Source organism: Pollicipes pollicipes, unplaced genomic scaffold (assembly GCF_011947565.3).
Source record: "Pollicipes pollicipes isolate AB1234 unplaced genomic scaffold, Ppol_2.1 Scaffold_6138;HRSCAF=7277_pilon_pilon_pilon, whole genome shotgun sequence".
NCBI lineage: Eukaryota > Metazoa > Arthropoda > Thecostraca > Pollicipedomorpha > Pollicipedidae > Pollicipes > Pollicipes pollicipes.
The window spans coordinates 7768083-7787584 of NW_023596818.1; the positions used below are offsets into that span (position 1 = coordinate 7768083).

Consider the following 19502-nt stretch of genomic DNA (forward strand, 5'->3'; position numbering starts at 1 on the left):
CTGGCCGACACGCCACGGCCAACAGCCCGCCGCCGCGGCCGACCCCCAGCCTGCTGACGGAACACCGCTCCGTCGCCGCCGCGGGGGCGCGGTGACGGGCCGCGGGGCGTCGTCAGGACGCGACGGCACCCAGCGCCCGACCGCCTGAGCACGGCGCTGGGCCGGAGCCACAGTCGCAAAACGGTCGTGCGAGCCGGCGGCTCGGAGACATCCGCGCGCCGTCGAGGGCTGGCACCGAGCCCCGGCCGGCGGTCCGGGGCCGTCGCCGGCGCAGGCGTCGGCCCCACCGCAGACGCAGTCAGCCTAACGGACGTCGCAGGCCGGTGGGCGGGCGCAACAGCGGCACCGGCCCTCGCTCGCCGGTTCAGGGTGCGTGTGCACTAACTGTACCGCCTTCACGGCAGTGGTTTCACTGCCGCTTGAGAGGCGCAGCATATTTATTTCGGGTGAGGGTGCGCCGAACACGGTCGCGCCCTATGGCAGACCTCGGCCCCGACGTACGGCACGCTCCACAGGCGTGCTGCGGTGAGGAATGCAGACATGAAAACAGAGAGGCTCACGCCACGGCGATTCGAGAAGAGCAGTGGGGCCGGAGTGGCCGGCGGGCGCGCGCGCGACATGATTCTCTTGTTTGGAATACACCCAAGTCCAGCAGACCCGGGGCGCAAAGGTCAGGGGTGAGCTCAAACACGCGTCCACCGGCGGCGAAACGGGAGTGGGCCAGCGAGAGCAACCCGCCGGCGTCCGGCTCCCGTCCCGTCCCTGCGCAGCCGCGCGGCTGGAGCCCGGCCGGCACAGCCCGGACCAGCTCCCGCCCCGTCCCTGTGCAGCCGGCCGGCACACTCTGACCACTGTTCCCCTCCAGTCTCTGTGCAGCAGCGCCGCTGGAGCCCGGCCGGCACACCCCTGACCCTGTTCCCGTCCCGTCTCTGTGCAGCAGCGCAGGCTGGGGTCAGGCCGGCACACCCCTGACCCTGCTCCCGCCTCGTCGCTGTGCGCCCGCGCGGCTGGAGCCCGGCCGGCACACCCCTGACCCTGCTCCCGTCCCGTCTCCCTGTGCAGCCGCGCTGTTGGGGTCCTGCCAGCACGCCCCTGACCCTGCTCCCGTCCCGTCTCCGTGCAGCAGTGCGGCTCGGGTCCGGCCGGCAACACCCTGACCCTGCTCTCGCCCGCGTCTGTCCAGCCGACCACATTCACACATGGGACAGTCTGGCGCAGATCCGCCACCCAGCGCCTTATCTGAATCGACACAAGCCGAAGGATCAGGACGCAGAACCAGACGCGGTCCACCGGCATCCCAGCCGTCCACCAGCAGCTGGCATTGCCAGACCGCAGGCCGACCGGGCACCCTCCCAGCGGGACGTTGCCCATGCTAATACCGCAATCGCCCATCTCGGCGAGCGCGGCTGGCGGCGCCGCTGCCCGGCGACAATCGGAGCCGGTCAGCCGGGGTCGTGGGGCCCGCCCGCCCGGCCGGTCTCCGCTCTCGCCGGGCCGCGGCTTTGTTGGCAGGAGGCTCAGCTCGGGTCCCGGCCTGGTCACACGGTCGAGCTGCTCCGACCGGGCCCGGCCTGCCCTCCGTAGCTCCTCCGCTCCGCCCGTGCCGTTCTTGTGGCATATTGTCAGTTGATCCGCCCAGCTGGGGGGGTGAGATTGTTTGCCAGTTGGCCCGTTATCTGCTGGTCTGCGGCGTGCCGTCCGGCCGGAGCGCCCTCACCTGGTCGGCCGTCTGCAGCAGGTTGTCCAGCTGCTCCTGCGCCACGTCGATCTCGCCCTTGTAGACGAACTCGATGACGTGCCGCAGGTCCGAGTAGCGCACATCCCGCGGCAGGATGATGATCGGGTGCTTGCAGGGGTTGTTCAACAGCAGCGACTGGAAGTACGGCGAGCAGGCCGACAGGACCACCTGGCGACGGAGGGACGCCGACTCAGCGGAGGTACGGCTACGGTGCGGCAGGACGAGAGCGGTGCCCGTGGACCGGCACGGCAGGACGGGAGCGGTGCCTGTGGACCGGCACGGCAGGAGGAGCGGTGCTGTGGACCGGCACGGCAGGACGGGAGCGTGCCTTGGACCGGCACGGCAGGACGGGAGCGGTGCCTGTGGACCGGCACGGCAGGACGGGAGCGGTGCCTGTGGACCGGCACGGCAGGAGGGAGCGGTGCCGTGGACCGGCACGGCAGGACGGAGCGGTCTGTGGACCGGCACGGCAGGACGGGAGCGGGTGCCTGTGGACCGGCACGGCAGGACGGGAGCGGTACTGTGGACCGGCACGGCAGGACGGGAGCGGTGCCTGTGGACCGGCACGGCAGGACGGGAGCGGTGTGACCGGACGGCACGGCAGGACGGGAGCGGTGCCTGTGGACCGGCACGGCAGGACGGGAGCGGTTGCCTGGACCGGCACGGAGGACGGGAGCTAGGTACTGTGGACCGGCACGGCAGGACGGGAGCCGGTAGCCTGTGGACCGGAACGGCAGGACGGGAGCGGTGCCTGTGGACCGGCACGGCAGGACGGGAGCTGACCTGTGGACCGGCACGGCAAGGACGGAGCGGTGGCCTGGGGACCGGCACGGCAAGGACGGGAGCGGTACCTGTGGACCTGCACGGCAGGACGGGAGCGGTACCTGTGGACCGGCACGGCAGGACGGGAGCGAACCCTTGGACCGACGCGAAAGAACAACGACCGTCGACGAGACGGCGCTGAGGCACTGCATGATTGGCTGCGCTCGTAAAACTGATCGGCACGATGAGCGTTTGATTGTTTTACCAGGTACTAACCCTTATGCCACGCGGCATCTACCTCATGATGATGATTTGGGGTTTTGGGGCACACCGACTACCTCATAGCGTCGAAGTCATCAACCTCATAGCGCAGGAGGATGCAGAGGGGAAGGAACAGAGCTGCGAGCACCACTGGCTGAACATCGGGATTTTGGAGATTTGGAATAATTATTCGACTACCGGTTCCACATCGGTATCCTTCTCAGCCAGCTCAGTTGGTAGGGTGCTGGAGTCGAAGCCAGAAGGCCCCGGTTCGTGTCCCAGAAATTCCAGCGACGGGAATCAGGATGCGCCGCTTACATAGTTAAAAGCGAAACACCGTTAAGTCGCTCCCAGTGCTCAGTAACGGCTGACGACGGCCGGAGCATTAACTGGCCGCAACGTTGGGTACACACCAGACGACGATGGCCCGAACAACTGTAATACTAATACCTTCTCAATCCTTCCGTAAAGCTGTGGACGGTGAGTCCCGCAACCACAAACAACCCTTGTCTCAATCCTTCCGTAAACCTATGAACGGTGGGTCCAGCAACCACATACAACCCCAACGAGCTGGCACCTGGGCCACTGGTTCATCGCACGATCCCAGACAAAATAACCTCGTGAAATCCCACAATCAGCCAGAGAAGCACAAAAGCTAAAAACACACGAAAAAACAAACCAATCGTGCGTGCAAAATGAACAAAAAAGCGACTGAAAACCATCCGTCCATAAATGCTTACATTTATACGCGAGCGCAGGGAGGAAGAACGCAACACGTCGTGCTGATCTCATGACCAGTCCGGTGAGATAAACCAGGGCACGACAACGAACGTTTACGCCCTGGCAGCGGGCCTGGTTTCAGGAAAAGGCGGCACGCCAACGGTGCAAACAACAGGCCGCTTAGCATACCCCTGGATGCAAACACGCGCCCATCCAGCGCTGCATGAGCGCCGTCCGACATTGACAGTTCCAGGAAGCGATGCGCCACCGCACCTGGCGGGCCCGAGCGCCTCTCGGCGGCGTGCTGCACGGCACGGCGGCAGAGGCGAGCGCGCGCGCGCGCGCGCGCCGGTCCTCCTCCTCCTCAGCGACCGCGGAATGCGGCGCGCTCGCCGGCCCGCTAAGCTGCCGCGAGCGCGTCCTGCCAGGCCGGATTCACAGTGCCCGCGCCGGCGCCATCAGCCGCCCGCGCGGCGGCCGCGCCCGCTCTCGTGAGGCACCGCATCGCTTTCTCGGCGGCGGCGGCGGCGGCGGCGGCGGCGGCGGAGGCCGGCCCCGTGCACGCCGCTGGCGACGAATGCAGCGCGGGCGCTGCCATTGTGTGTGCCGGCGGCCGAACGGGCTCGGCGATGCACGTCCAAGTTCACAGTTCACGTCCAACATAAATACGTCGGGCGGCGGCGGCGGCGGCGAGTCCGAGTCCCGGAGCTCGCCGCCGCTGTCAGCACCGCGTCCGCTGCCGACCGGCCCGCTTATCTGATAAAACCGCTAGCCGGCCCGGTGACGACGGCGGCGGCAGCGGCGGCGGCGCGGCGGCAGCCATGAGCGCCGGCCAGCCAGCCGCCGATCGCCACCCATTCATCATCGCCGTGCAGCGTTTATTTTCGCCGGTAACGGGGTCGCCTCGCTGGCGCGCGGCTGCAGCGAGCGCGCGCGCGCGCCCGCCACGAGCCGGCATTAGCGGTCAGCCAGCGCGACCGGGGCCGAGCGCGGCCGCCCGCTCAGAGCCGCTCAGCGCCGCCAGCGCCGCCGGCGCCGCCGCCACCGGCGCGTATCCATTCATTGCCGGTGTCAGGGCCGCGCTGTGTCCGGACCGCGGCGCCGTCCGCACCGCGCGACCGCCCGCCAAACCAGTTCACCTTCGGCGCGCCGGCCGCGCCGCCGTTTCCATAGTCACCAGCCGGGCCCGGCCGCGCGTCACATGTCCCGCAGCTGTGGTCAGCGTGCGTGAGGACGCACCGGGCAGCCCACCAGGGCGTGACCCTATGCACGTGAGCATGTGCATTCATTTGCGCGCCAACGTGGGAGTGTACTCTTCCGACGCCCGGTGGCGCGTAACCGCCGCTGTGTCGCCGGCAGCCGCCGAGCAGCTGCATAATGCACGAGCCTCCGAGAGTTCCGTGCCCCCGTTGCCTATGAGCGTCGCCGGCGCCGTCGGGCGGCGACGGGCGGTATCGGCGCGCCTGCACCATGCACGCCTCCCACGGCCGGCGCGCGCCAGCTGCAGCGGCCGCCGCCCGGCCGAGAGACGGCTAAAATTAGCGGCGGCGGCGGCGGCCGGCTCGGCACGCCGGCCATGGTACGCAGTTAACAGAGGACGGCCGAGAGAGCGGGCGGGCCATGGCAGCGCGGCATTGATCGGTCGGCAACAGGTCGGCCGGCCGGCCACGACAAAGGCGCGGCCCGGCGTGAGCGGCGCCGCGGGCCGCCAGCCGCATTATGCACGGGCCGCCGCCGCCGATCGGCCGGTCCCAGATCAATACGGGGTTTTCTCGTGTTCTCCGGCGGCGGGCGGCACATGGCGCGCCGCCCACCCAAGGCCGCCGGCCGGCGCCGCGCTGCAACCGGAGCCGGCCGGCCGCCACAATGGCGGGCGGCGTCAGCACGGCGGCCGAGGCGCACGGCTCTGGCGGCCGGCCGTGCGGGCGCGCCCGCGCCGCCCGCCCCATGACCGCTCCCAATAAATCAGCCCGCATTGATCAGTGCAACAATGGCCGACCGAAACACACACACACACACACACACAGATCGGGCAGCAGCAGCGGCGGCGGCGGCGGCGGCGGCGGCGGCGCGCGCGCAGGCGGCGCGGTGGGGACGGCCGGGTGTGGCGGGCGGACAGTGCCCCCGGCCGACCGCAGCCCCGCCGATGCCGGCTCTCCCCGGTCACCGGCCACCGCCGGCTCACCGAGCAGCCGCGCCGCCTCCTGGTAACGCACCCGGGCGGGCACGTCAGTCGGCCGGTCGGCCGACCGGCGGATGAGGACGGATGCCGGGGCGGAGCGGTGGCGCCCTGAGAGGACGGCGTGCGCACGGACACGACAGCACTCACGTCCTCCCATGCGTGATGGTGCCACGCTTTGGAAAGTAGGACAGCCGATAGAAACGAGCCGGCCGGACGGCGTCGCCCAGATCCGGGCGGCGCACGGACGCGAGTTCTCGAAACGCCATCGGAGCGGGCTAAGCCTCTGCATGACAGACAATGTGAGAGGAGCAGGAATCCGTCCGTCTGGCCTGATCAGCACGAATACGGGAAACCCGCAGCGCCGAAACTAAGCCAGCGGCAGACCACTGGATGGAGAAGGCCACCATAAAGCCCCTCTGAGACCTTAAGAAGAACTCTTGCACAACGACCTCCGAAGACCCGATCTGCGCTGGCATTGGCAGACGGACTACTGGCTTATACAGTTCACAGGGTGAAGTGGCGAGATTCCGACGTTTGCTGTTTACATACAGCAGCGCCGCTGATCATATACATGCAGCAACGACACAACCAAGTACGCAGTGAGCCTTGCTCCCTCATGCGGCATTACACCCCGTCGCAAACCGAGAAGGCCGCAGGCAAACCGGGAAATTTGCACGACAGCAAACAACTCCCATCCATGACAACGGGCTACAGATAGAGCACCTCACCAAATGTGCATTTAACCTGCTGACAGTAAACAGCTCCACCACGAGAAAGCGTGATCAAGAGCAAACACGGCAAGTCACGTGGATGACGCCTACGTAGAGCCGACAATGCCACCCCATGACAACATGCTCATCACTGAGCAGGGCGGCAAATCTGAATGCTATCTGCATGGCAGACAATGCCAAGATGTGGTGAGATGATCACGAGCAAATATTGTGGAAGCCTGGAAGGAGCTTGGAGACGGCAGGCAACTCAATGACGGGACAACAGGCAACGACCATCCGCCACAGGAAAATACAACCCCGCACGGAAGCGGCAAATGCCTGGATCAAGTAAAAACAGCAGGACTTCTTCCACACACAGCCACTCTCATCGTGGTCCATCACGCCCGAGAGGCAACTGGTACATGCGAAACCTTACCTAAGAGTAGCTAGGGTTGCGTCCTAAAATGCGACCCAAGCTTAAAGGCTAAAGGGTAACTTATAAATATTGGAATACTTTTAAGTGGATAGGAGTACTCTGATGATCGAGAGCCAACTGATTGGCGTTTTATCTGGAAATTGTGCTCACAAACGCCAGGTATGAGCGACTCAACAACACTTTTTTTCTTGGCCTCGATCAACGCATGCCCAATGGATATCAGGATTTGGATGACATCATAATAGCGTCATGTATATCTGAGTGACCTCGAAAAATGTCCCAACTGGTCCGCACATCCTCACGGGCGTGTATCTCAGAAACTACAGGGGTTTAAGCCCTAAAAGGGAAAGAGCTGTCAAGTGCGCCGAATGATCTTGAAGATAGCCATTTCAGTGCAAAACCCCGCACACATGTCGAACACTCCCTTGAAAGAAGCGCTACTTGTGGCACAGCACAGCCGCTTGCCGAGCGGCTACTACCGGCACAGCCGCTTGCCGAGCGAGTGCCGTGGGAGAGCCAGCTTGTCGAAGCGCGGGGCGGCGACCACCGGCCAGCGATGGCTGGGGAATGTGGGCGACCCGCTCATCAGAAGCCGACAGGGAAGACCGCAACCAAACTTAACTACGGCAAGTCTCGACTCACGGGTTGGGTTCACCGCGAAATTTTTCTCTGGGGGGGGGGGGGGGGCTCTGATGAAAGTAGAGCATCTTCCCATTATTCACATCTTCCCATTATTCACATCTTGCCGTTTTGCCGGTTCTGTTCAGTAGCACCGCGCCACCAAATTTACACCACAAAACGATAAGTAGCAACAGGATCGTTGCTCTCCATCTGAAACTGCTTGAGGGAACAATTTTCATCTAGCTGTATACAAAACATATTTGGAAAACCTCTTGGTTGGCTCAACCCACTCGCCTGTTCTTTACCAACGATTCCCGAAAACACGCGAATTTTTTATTGCATTTAGCAGGGAAAACATCGTGAGTGCATCCCAACGCCGGAGTGACATAACGGCAAGCTTCACCTTGTGTTAACGCAAAATTACACCTCTACGCTCGTCGTCACGGCCGACACCACGGCAGCCTCCACACCCTCGCCCAGCCGTCACTGACGGGCCATTTAACTTTGCCTTTCGCATATCTGGATTTCACGCGGACGCGGCTGCTGGCCGCGCAAAACCGCCGCCTTCCCATCCGAGTCGCTGGCTTCACGCGTCGCTGCCGAGCGAATGGGAACGGATGAGGCCCAGGTAATGAGGAAGGCCTGTGAATCCTGCCGCCATTTGCCTGACACGAGAATACCACCGCCCTCCAAAGATGGCGCCTTTTCCGGCCGGCCAAGCGCCCGCCATCGAGAACCTATCACGTGTATTAATAAGGATTTCTCGCAGTTGAGATGGCTCGAGAAGCACGCCATATAACAGGATCGACCGAGACTCAAGCTGCGCCAAAAATGGGTCAGCCCAACACAAAAGAAAATAATGAGATAATTAGGATACGAGTGTCCGGGCAAGTGTGCGGGCAATGGGGAACAGTTATCGGCTCGTTTCCTGTCATCGTCACATAACGAATATTCGCTCTGCGCTTGTTACAACAGAGCGCACAGGCTACTCCGGCCATTTTGCAATGTTACAATGTGCAGGAAAGGCGTGAGGGTGTACGTGATCACGTCACCTATACACCCATACGCGCAAAGCCTCTTTTGTTGAAATGTCACCATGTTGTTCCATTTGCGCTGTGAAATTATTCCACGATTCGTTCAACGGGACGGTTTATTGCAGCGTTATTGTTTTGTGCGTTCGAACAATAATGATGGAAACATCAGCCTAGCTGTAAATAAACTTCTCATATTCACACACAGATGATCGCAATCGCTGCAACAATGACCTCGCCGGTGCGTTTCCTCTCGCTGCCGGGCATGAAGAATAATGCTTCGAGCCTGCGTGCTTCAAACGTAAAGTCTCAAGAATGTAGGCGAGACCCGTAGCCCGCCAAAAATCGCGATTGCGCGGAGGGTGTAGCGCGATTTTCGACTTTTTAACCTTACATCACGGAACTACTGACGAATTCCCCACAGTAGGTTGGAGCAGCTACCGCTGCCCTCATACTGATATGCCACTGTCACTCAGTTGGTGACACTGGTAATTTTATCTCCAACAGGCCTCAAACGTAATGCATGTCCACCCCAAGTCACAAAATCTGCCTCTTGACCTCACTGCAAGTGCTGAAAAATATGCCGTTGGTATGCGCCAGGAATAACTAATGCAAACAGCGCACCAAATACAGACAGAGAACTTCATAACGATGCATCTTTGGGCTGATCTAGGCAGCAGGCACCTCCTGACTTAGCAAGTCTGTGACGCATCTGTGAATAGATCGGCGTAAATGCCAGACCGCCCTTCTGTACCCTTCGAAAGGTCAGGCCCATACAGCGCGATAAAATAATATAATCTTCCCGGGGTAGCGCAGGCAAAGAATCTCGACCCCTTCACCCGTATAGTTGATGCCGTCAATGACAAGAGTGAGCACATACTTAAACTGGATGCTGGCAAATAGCAGGCGGCTCTGCACTTACCGCCGCCACACGTCATTTATCGGTCATAACCGGTGAGACACTTCGGGCCGAACCTGCGAGGTTGCGCAAGCTAATTCCATGAATGAGTGTACTCCTAATGCCAGCGATTATGGCGGGTGATCTGGCAATGATTGCAACAATGGCTCTTTGACCCCACATCGCGATGAAGTGGTTGGTTCATGGCTCAATACAACCAACGACACGATATCGCTGATATCGCTGCAGCCGAAAACTGATGGAAAATGTATTTCGGACGCACGGACCCTTAAACCTTTACGAAAATATCTGCTCTGTTGCGGCCTTTATTTATAACCATGTTTGAAACCCTTTGGTTTGTTTTTAATGCTCACGAATACATTACTCGCACTTAACATTATCGCGTTTTAACGCCTCCCAAACAGACGACTGGCAAACCTGAAGACAAACCGCCATTGTCTTTTCCCACGCACCATAAACCGATCATTCGATCACAGCACAATGCCGCTTAGCGGCCGGCAAAAAGCGTCATGTTTTGCAGCTAACTAAAAAGAGTTTTGCGAGGTTCTGCAAGGCCAATCTTCGCCCGGCGGTAGAAGTCGGTGGGGTCGGCGAGTGATTTACCACAGCCGGACCGGCCGGCAGACATTGCTCCAACAGTCCCGGGCCGGCCGGCTGACAGCAGACAGAGCTCGACGTCTCGTGCCGGCCGGCAGACAGCGCTCGACAGTCCCGAGCAGGCCGGCAGACAGCACCCGACAGTCCCGCGCCGGCCGGCGGACAGCGCCCGACAACGCTCTCAGCAGCGGTGCCGCTCCGCCGTCCGTCCGAGACGCCTCCGGCGACGCGCTCACCCCGACCACCGTGCCTGGTCACGTCCCCGCGGCCCCCGCGGCGCCACCGTCACCACGCACGCTAACGAGGACTGGGGCCGGTGAGGCCGAATCTCATCCCGTGGCACAGCGCAAACGTACGGCCGCTCGCAAAATCGGACGGCGAGATTTGTCGCCGGTCATGAAACATGCCGACGGAGTGCACAGCTCCAGGCTCGATGCGGAGCGCCGCTGAACACGGCAGAGGAGTGTATCGGAGTCCACACCCCACCTCTGACCAGACCCAGGGGATCCACACCCAACCGCTGACTAGACCCAGCGGATCCGCAACTCACATTGACCAGGCCCTGTGGATAAACCCCAAACCTCTGACCAGGCCCAGGGGATCCACACCCAACCTCTGACCAGACCCAGGGGATCCACAACTCACATCGACCAGGCCTTGGGGATAAACATCCAACCTCTGACCAGACCCATGGGATACACACTCCACCACTGACCAGACTCAGGGGACCCGCAACTCCCCTTGACCAGACCCGAGGGATCCACATTCCATCTCTGTTCAGACCCAAGGGATCCGCAACCCATCTTGACCATACCCAGAGGATCCCCACCCCACCTCTGACCAGACCCAGGGATCCACACCCAACCTCTGATCAGACCCAGGGGATTTACACCCCACCTATGACTGTACCCAGGAGATCCACATCCCACCTTGACCAGACCCACGGTATCCACATCCCATCTCTGACCAGACCCAGTGGATCCACAGCCCCACCTCTGACCAGACCCAGTGGATCCACATTTCATCTCTGACCAGACCCAGATGGTCCACATTCCATCTCTGAAGAGACCTAGGGGACCCACATCCCACCTATGACCAGACCCATAGGACACACATTCCATATCTGACCGAGACAACACACCGGATTAGCATGCCACCTCCGGCCAAGAGCAGCGTGTCGGTGTCCCAGCCCTGACAAAAGCACAGCCAGATCTGCACGCAACCCCCGATCCACACACAGCCGAATTCATGACCCCGACGTGGGGATACCGGTAGTGTTGTGGTTAACGCGTCTGCGTTAACCGCTGCGTGTCTGGGAAACCGGAGGTACGGGGTTCGATTCCCCGCGGTGCCCGCCCTTCCTGCCAGGGTGAGAGGCAGGTGACGCCATATAGCCTCAGCAGCTGGGTGCGTCGTAAAGCCCCAATGACACACACATGACACCATGACCCCTACGTGAGCAAGACGCTACCGGATCAAAATCCCTCATCGCCACGACACCGCAGGATCCATACACCCTTCCAAACGAGGGCAAATTTGGTAGCCACTCTACCAAATCTGGACACACACGTCACACACATACACACGTTCCCAAACTTAGACACACACGAGTCCCACCCCATCTATGACCCAAAAACAGGTGGATCCGTTTCCATTAAGCAGCTGAGCTTAAGGGCGTAGCGCGTGCTCGGTCGTACAGCGCCGATCCACACGCAACCAAGCCCGTACCCCGTCCCGCTCTCAGCCCGCGCCGCCACCTCGTCTGACGCCGCGCCGGACCCCGCCGGACCTGGCCGCCGCCCGGCGCCGCCGCCGGCCCGCATGAACGATCCCATCCGCTAGCCGTTCGGCCGCGCAACAAGTGAAAGCCGGAGAAACGCCGCCCTGGGACTGGCGGCGGCCCGGCCGGCGAGCAACGAGCGGCCGGCGGCGGCGGCGGCGGCGGCGGCGGCCGGGCGCCATGGGACCAGCCGCTCAGCGCGCCGTGTATGGCAGACGCGATCAGTCCGGCGGCGGGCTGATGCAATGCAGGCCAGCGCCGCGCGAGACGCCGCTACACGCCGACGCACCGGTGCAGGACCGCGTCCGCGGTGCTGCGGCAGGTTTCGCGAAGCCGGTGGCGACCGGAGGCGGACCGGCATGGGGCGGTCAGCCTCTCTCGGCCCGTTGTCTTTTCATATTGGTGCTTGAAGGAAATGGAAGAGCAACAAGAACTCACTCATTTTTTATTTTGATTGGGTTTTCAAGGCTTGTGGTGTTGGAGGGACTGAACTGCAGGCTGGGTGCAGGGGAGGGGAACGAGGGACGGGACGTAGCCCTGCCAGCTGAACGCGATCCCATCCGCTGCCTGGGGGTGCCTGCAGGCCGAGCTATTAACGGGATTGATTCACGACGCCGTGCCGATAGCCGATAAGGGGCGGCAGCCGTGCTACATAACCGGACTTGGTCCGTATCTGACATTGGATTGTTATAGTCGTGACGGCACCAAGACTTGACGGCGGCCTGTTGGTAAACTCGCGCCGATAAGAGCCGCTCGTCGGGAGCGGCGTTCGTCGCGCGGCGGCACGCAGTGCAGCCAGCGCCCCCTTCCCCTCCCCGCACCTCATGCACCAAGACGAGAACTCCGGCGCGCCGTTTTTTTTGTTTCTTGAGAAAGCCCGCAGCGCCTGGGCGCCAGTGCAGATTAGCGGCCGCTATCTGGCGAATTTCCTCGGCCGGGCGAAGTCTGGTGTGCGAATGCACAGGCGACAAGGCCACGGCCGTCCTGCCGCCCCGCGGCGCCGAAGGCTGCAGCAGCACGGCGCCGGCTCCGCTGCGGCCCGCGTCACCCCACGCCGCGTCTCGTGTCCGCGCCGCCCCGCCGCCCGCGCCGCCGGCCAGCGGCTGATATTTCCGCCGGCTGCTTCAGTTACGATGAGCCATGCAGTTCGTCGGGCGCCGGGCGCGCCGGCTACTGCGCCGCGCCCCCGGGCGCCGGCGGGGTCACGTACCTGCGCCGCCGCCGGAGGGCAGAGCAGTGGTGCGGGGCCCGGCCCGGGGTCGGATGGGAGGACAGGCGGACGTCAGCTGCCGGGGAGGGAGACCCTGCTGCCGCCCGCAGCGCATCGGCGCGGTAGTGGGGCTAAACTCCGAGAGAATATCGGGTATGGAGCTCCAATAACGCAACACCACGCGTGTGTTGATCGATATTCGTATAGTTTGTGAAATCCCACATCCGAGGGGAAAAATCTGTGGACGTCACAGCTCTGGCCGATTTGGAAGAGGATAGCCTGCCCCTAACGAACCTTCTAAGAGAACAAACACATCATTATCCCGCCTCGATCACGCTGGGCCACGGCAACCGCCAGCGCGGCCGTTCGAGGGGAGGAGGGTCGGACGATCCGCGCGTGGACGGACGGTGCTGTCCCAGTGCGGCTCGGCGCCGCCGCCGCCGTCGTCGTCGGCTGGGCACGCGCCGTCACCGGGACAAGGCGCGAGCGCCGGCGGGCTTTGACCGGCGCCTGGCCGGCGGCGTGCAACAGGGCGCGAGCGCAGCATCCGAGCGGCGGCAGCGGCGGACGGGCGGGCGGGCGGAGCGGCTCGGCCCAATCAATAGCCGGGGTCAACGCATTGTGGCGGCGCGGCCGACTGGCGCCGGCGGCCGCCGCACCGGCCACACCCGGCGGCAGCGCGAGGCGGCCCCGGCCGCTGCAGCACTGGGGCCGCCGGGCCGGCCCGCTCGCGCCCGCCTGGGACCGCGCCCAGCTGGCACGCACGGGCCGGGACCGGGTCGGCTGACGGGGCAGGGAGCAGCGCGGCAGCGACAGCCGCGCCGCCTCGCCCGAAATGGGATGTTCGGGGCGGAAATCCGCACTCAGCTTTCACAAGTTTCCGCGGCAGGGCGGACCGCAACTTGGCTGCGATCCTGCCAGCGTGCCCAGAGCAACTATTCCACCACCAGTGGATCGAACCGCCACAATTAGTGTCCACGTTTCTGGATCGTTTGCCAAATCCCAGGGCTGCAGCGGTTCTGGTCGCACCTCAGGCGCGATCGTCACCACCCGAGTTAGATCATCGTGTGCGCATCAGATGAGCAAAAGCGCCAAACAACGTAGCGCTGTTTGCAAACGGGCTCGCAGCAGGCGGGCCGCAGTGTCGACTGAGTGCCGGAGCGACTACGTCATGTCTGTCAGGCATCCTCCAGACGTCTGAACGCTGAACAGTGGACATGCGGCGCAATACTCTGTTATTCTTCGCTCAGAACAAGCCCGCTTCCAAATTCCAGCGGCATCATTGCCCGGCACACCAGTCCTCTCCTGAGATCATCACAATTTCAGCAGCGCTAACCTCGTGTCACCGCAGCCAGCCACCATGCGCGCATAACCTTGCATCATTTCCGCCCGGACGTGGAATAATATGCTCCGCAATGTTACTCAACATCGTACGGGGTGGTTACGCAACCCCAGCGCATTACCGGCGTACGACCCGACAGAGCAGCCAGACAGCCGTAGCACGTTCCGAGCCAGGCGGCCGGTCAGCCGGCGCGAACAGCGTACGGAACGAGCGGGCCGGGCCCCGTTCTTCCCGAGCGGTCACCGAGACCCAGCCGAATAATGGGGCCACACCACCAAGGCCTAACCGTCTATTTCAACGGACATGGGTCCGAAGAGATGAGGATGACAACACGCAAGGGATTCGCACAGTGGAATCGCACATGTCATTAGAGGGGTGCTTCACATTTGGATACGGTTTTGGAATCGGTCCGCTAGATTGTAACATAAATACAATATTATCAGATCATAACCGTGATCATATTACGGCAAAAAGCGTCCCAGCTGCCGGTCTTGTCCCTCACAATTAACCATATACTGAGCGAAGAAAAATCGTGTCACGTGATCAAGAACGCCGCCGGGCGACGACTGGCTTGGCAAGACGCCATCAACAGCAAGCTGTCATACAATTGTCATGCAATTGTTTTATTTCCCGACAACAATTATCATGACATTAGTAGCGTACATTATGTACACATTCTACCCTTTTCTGGTAACCCGGTCTCTCTAACAACCGCTCTGACGACCCAATCCCCTTTCCTGAGATTAAAACGCATCTTAGAAGAAAATGGTCACGCGGAAAACGGCGTCGATGTTGAAAATTGCGAGGGCATCCCATGCTCGGTGCCTACAGGTCATGGCAAGCCGGAATCCGCCCGGCTCCAGTAAGCGGGCCTTTTAGAATGGTCCGCGCGCCGGCCTGACCACCCGCGTGTCCCCCGACACCGGCGCGGTGACCTGCCCGGAGCCGATCGTCAGCGGAGGGCGCGCGACCCCGCCATCAGGCTGCCGCCCTGCTCTCCAGCCCGGCGTCCGTAGCACGCGCTCAATCCAGGTCTGCGGCCTGCCCATGCATTATTCAGAGGATCCGCATGCCGGCAGCTGCCCAGGCCCAGCGTCCCGTGAGTTTACTTCGGCACCTGTGGCGTGTCCTCAAGCGGCTGTCTTGTGTGCCGTCGGAGTTCGCGGGCCTCCCATGACCTTCTGTATCCGTTCTCAGCAGCCGTCATGGCGTCTCGCGGGCTAACCATCGTTCAACATTTGCGTGCTGGCAACCACGCTCAGTCTCAGCTCACTCATCTCATGGTCCCCGGCTCAGCCCCTCAGATTCCGCGCCCGACGTCCTTTCCAGTCACAATCCCAGCATCTCATGAGCCCGAGCGCACCACCTGCAGCCAGTCCCAGTCCTCGAGATAACCTGTATCTCATCTGTTCCCCGCCCCCTCCCCAACCGGCGCGCAGTCCCCTCCCCATACCCTGCGTGCGGATCCGGTCCCTGTCGGCAAGCGCGGCCGGCGCGGCCGGCGCGCGCTTCCCGTCCGCGCGCGAGGCCAGCGGGGACCTTCAGCGCGCGGGCGGCCGCCGCGCCGCGCTAGTCAAGGTCTGGCCGGCCGCGGGCCGCGCGGATCATCCGTCCGCGCCGCGCCGCCGCTATCTGATGCGGGGAGAAGCGGCGCCAGAGCCGCGCACGACCGGCTGCCGGCGGCTCCCGCTGCACGGCCGGCCAAGGTCGAGACGCCCGCCCGGCAGGAATGGGGTCAGCCGCACGCGCCGACCGGCCGCATGCCGGGGCACGCACAGCGGCGCCGGCCGCCATGCAGACCTGCAGCGTCGCCCGACGCCAGCGCATGGCCGGCCCCTGGCGCGGGGAAAATCACGCCATCCCGGACGTGCGGCACACTTGTGACGGGCCCCGGCCGACCGCGTGCTGAGCGCCCGCCACGCGGCCGCCAGTGAAAAGTCGCGTAGCGGCGGCCCCAGCTCGACGGCGACCAGCGGAGCGCCGCACCTGGGCGGGTCTCCATGAGACGCACCCCGCCGTTGCTGCGTGGCCGCCGCCAGGGCTCCTACATTTGAGCCCGACGCTCTCACAAGGGCCCTCCTGCGCCTGAGCGCGGTCGGGCTCACGTGGACGAGGGCCGCGCATGGCAACAGGGACGCGGCGCCGCACCCGGTCCCGTGGCAGGTCTCGGCCACCGGCACAATCCGTCCCCAGGCCGCAGAGAGTGGCTGACATAATCGGAGAAGCGCCGCCACGTATCGCCGTCACTGGCTATCGCACGCGGCTGATGCGACAGCAGCAATCAGCGGAATACTATCGGTTGCATGTGGCACGCAAGCAAAATTGATATCAACTGAATGACCTGGGTAAAATGACCTGCTCATAACCCACAACTAGTTCTTACTCTGCTTTAATCATGTCAAGATTACCCATTCTTCATGCATCCAACTTAATGCCCATGACCTTATTCAACAAGCACCTGCCCTTCAGGGTGATTGCAGGCATGAATGTAAAAAATGAAAAACCAAAATTATCCTAGTCCTAGATTCTGCTGTCCTGCAGAGGCTGTTCTGAGCTATTTTACAATGAATCACACAACCAAGTTATACAATTCCAAAGAAATTGAATGAAAACCCATCGAGCATTCATTCCAGAACAAGCTACTCACCTAAGCAAAGGAAGCACACACTCTCTTATTGTACCTTGAGCAAAACATCACCAAACAATGTACAGAGCATGCAGCGGAGCAAAACAATGGAAAAACATGTTCCAATTTCACTTGCCCCTGGCAAATACATGACAAGTCATAAAAGCAAGTGTCTGGATGTAAAACATTCTGAGCCAGCTATATTTGGGTCATGCATTGTTTATACTGTCAACACCCAGGCTCCAGGCAGCCCCTTTCTGGCATTAGACAGAGGTCCCTGTGCCTTGCCACTTCACCAAAATTATTGTGCATGTGTCATATGTGATTTGCAAGCCACATGGTATTTAGGTCAGGTGTTTCTTTAGGTCACTGAGTCCCTGAGGGCTCTCCCCAAAGACTCAGAATTTCAGGAAAAATACATAAACAATTTTAGTCGTGTCAGAGCTACAAAGAGCCAACCATTGGTGGTTACTCATTTGGCTACTCATTCAGCCAGTAATGCCCTCTACAAAGCATTCCTTCAGCCAGGTCAGGGACATCCATGACATGTGGGGAACCACCCATCATGCTGCAATCAGGTGTTTTCTCTTTCACCATCAGAGTCTTGCTCCAGCCAGATCCATCTTGATAGCTGATACAAATGGACAAATTTTGCCTTTTGCTTCACACTGGTAGCACCATGACATTAAGTAAACATGCTGCACACCAACTAGGATTCTGCTATAGCATATATATATATATGGGAGCCAGATGCCAAGAAAACATTATCTTAGCAACTTTGGGCTATACCTGAAACATATCACTGCTGGCTGAAACAGCTAGCAAGTTGCTTCAGTTTACTCACATTTAAACTTAACATCATATTCTACCCGAGACCGCATAACTATACTACAGAACCACACACCTGCTAATTAGTAGCTAACCACCTTACCTTATGTGCCTTCAATTGTGATCCTTCACAGGCTAATGTTACATCTACAAAGGCTTCATTTTCTCGCAACTGATCAAAAACAGCCGTCATGTTTGACTGGTAGTTATTCCATTTCAGACAGAAATGCTGGTCCTCCTCCATTTCTGTAACAAGATTCCACTGTTAATTCCTACCTAAAAAACAATGCAGATGGAAACCTATCTAAACATTTTGTCTTCCTAATGCTCTCTTGAATACATCGCAAAACAAGAAACAAAAATTGGCATAACGCAAAAATGTAACTGGGATATATTGTCAGGGATCACACAATTTGCCGCATAGAGAATATGGGTACACCACAGGAAAATGCATTCAGTATTATCCCACATCAAATGTGTAGCATACAAATTCAACAGTTTCTCCTCTTACTAATGCTTCCTTATAACAAATCTATGCAAACAAGCTAAATGACATCAAGGGAGACCAGTCCAGTTATTTTGAGAAGTCATGGGCATTGCTCACACAATTTACCACATTTGGACAAATGTGGACATGACAAACTGGGCATAAAAATAGAAATTTGTTTGAAAAAATTAGGTATGAGATACCATGTATAAACACAAAATAGGAAGAGCCGGGTATATTTGTACACAGACGAGTAAACATTGACATCTAATGTGTTGTAAACTCAGCATACAATAGCCAATTTCAGTGTGAGCGAAGAGAATGCGAACCCCAACAGCTCACTCGCCATGCTCTTATCCATGGTGAAGATCCTAAGTTCTACCATGACACATGCAATGCCCTAAACACAGCACTGCTCTCTTGTCATAAATGTTGCATATTGAAGGGTTAACAAAAGTGAATCTACCCCCAAGTGAGAAACTGGTCATAAGCAAACCCACCTGGCAACCTTGTTCAAATCTAACTACATCATGCAACTACAACATATTATCCGCGTTGGATACAACAATATCCAATTGTGCAATAAAGCATGCACCTAACTCTTTCAGTGAACTCAGCACATGTCGCAGTCCTCAAAGACAGCATGACAACTGATGCCATGAACTCCCATGGAATTCCGCGTCATGAACGCCTTTGCAATACGGTTGCAAGGTCAACACATCAAGCGAACACATAACACTTACTTGATAAGTATTAGTTCCACTCCTTCGTCAGCCTCCTTTTCTTGGTTTGATTCTCAGGCAGCGCGTAACATTGTCATTTTCCACACGCTGCGAGTCCGCAGCCGCTCCCCTTCTCCGCTCCTCCTCCCGCGGCGGTCGTCCGCTGTCTTCTCTCTTCACAGCTTTTGAGCAATTCCCACATTGCATGGACACCTTTTTATTTTTAACTTCCTCCTTGGATCTGTCTTCAGCGCATGCTTCACGCGAATGAACAATTCTCAAAGAAAGTTATGGATGATAGTTACGTCATCAGTATTCACACATGGACAAGTTATTTTCAAATAAAGATTTTTGCTGCAATATCACTTCGATTTTGCCCCACCTCCTTCCAAATTTCTTCTGCTTTATTGCAGACATCTGTGAAAAGGCGAAGTCATTGGTATACCGAATCAGCAGGCTGGTATCCCCCAGCTTGAAAGCTTTTGTCCTTGAGAACTGCCTGGCCATCGCCTTTTCCGCTCGCCTGCAAC

The 19502-nt window shown here is 59.9% G+C and overlaps 1 protein-coding gene across 1 annotated transcript; it reads right to left on the bottom strand.

The window, feature by feature from the left end:
• Window positions 1-1672: 1672 nt before the first annotated feature.
• Window positions 1673-19337, bottom strand: LOC119106142 (broad-complex core protein isoforms 1/2/3/4/5). The gene is made up of 3 exons (XM_037229739.1): window positions 18994-19337; window positions 17867-18009; window positions 1673-1906 (listed from the first exon to the last, which is right to left on the bottom strand). The coding sequence occupies exons 2-3, from the start codon at window positions 18005-18007 to the stop codon at window positions 1673-1675; spliced, it is 375 nt and encodes a 124-aa protein (XP_037085634.1). The 5' UTR covers window positions 18008-18009; window positions 18994-19337.
• Between the last annotated feature and the right edge of the window lie 165 nt (window positions 19338-19502).

Coding starts and splice junctions, on each gene's coding strand:
- LOC119106142 (XM_037229739.1), bottom strand. CDS start 18,007: ATGGAGGAGGACCAGCATTTCTGTCTGAAATGGAATAACTACCAGTCA. Junction 1,907..17,866: donor CACAATTGAAGGCACATAAG/GTAAGGTGGTTA, acceptor CTCCGTCGCCAG/GTGGTCCTGTCGGCCTGCTC.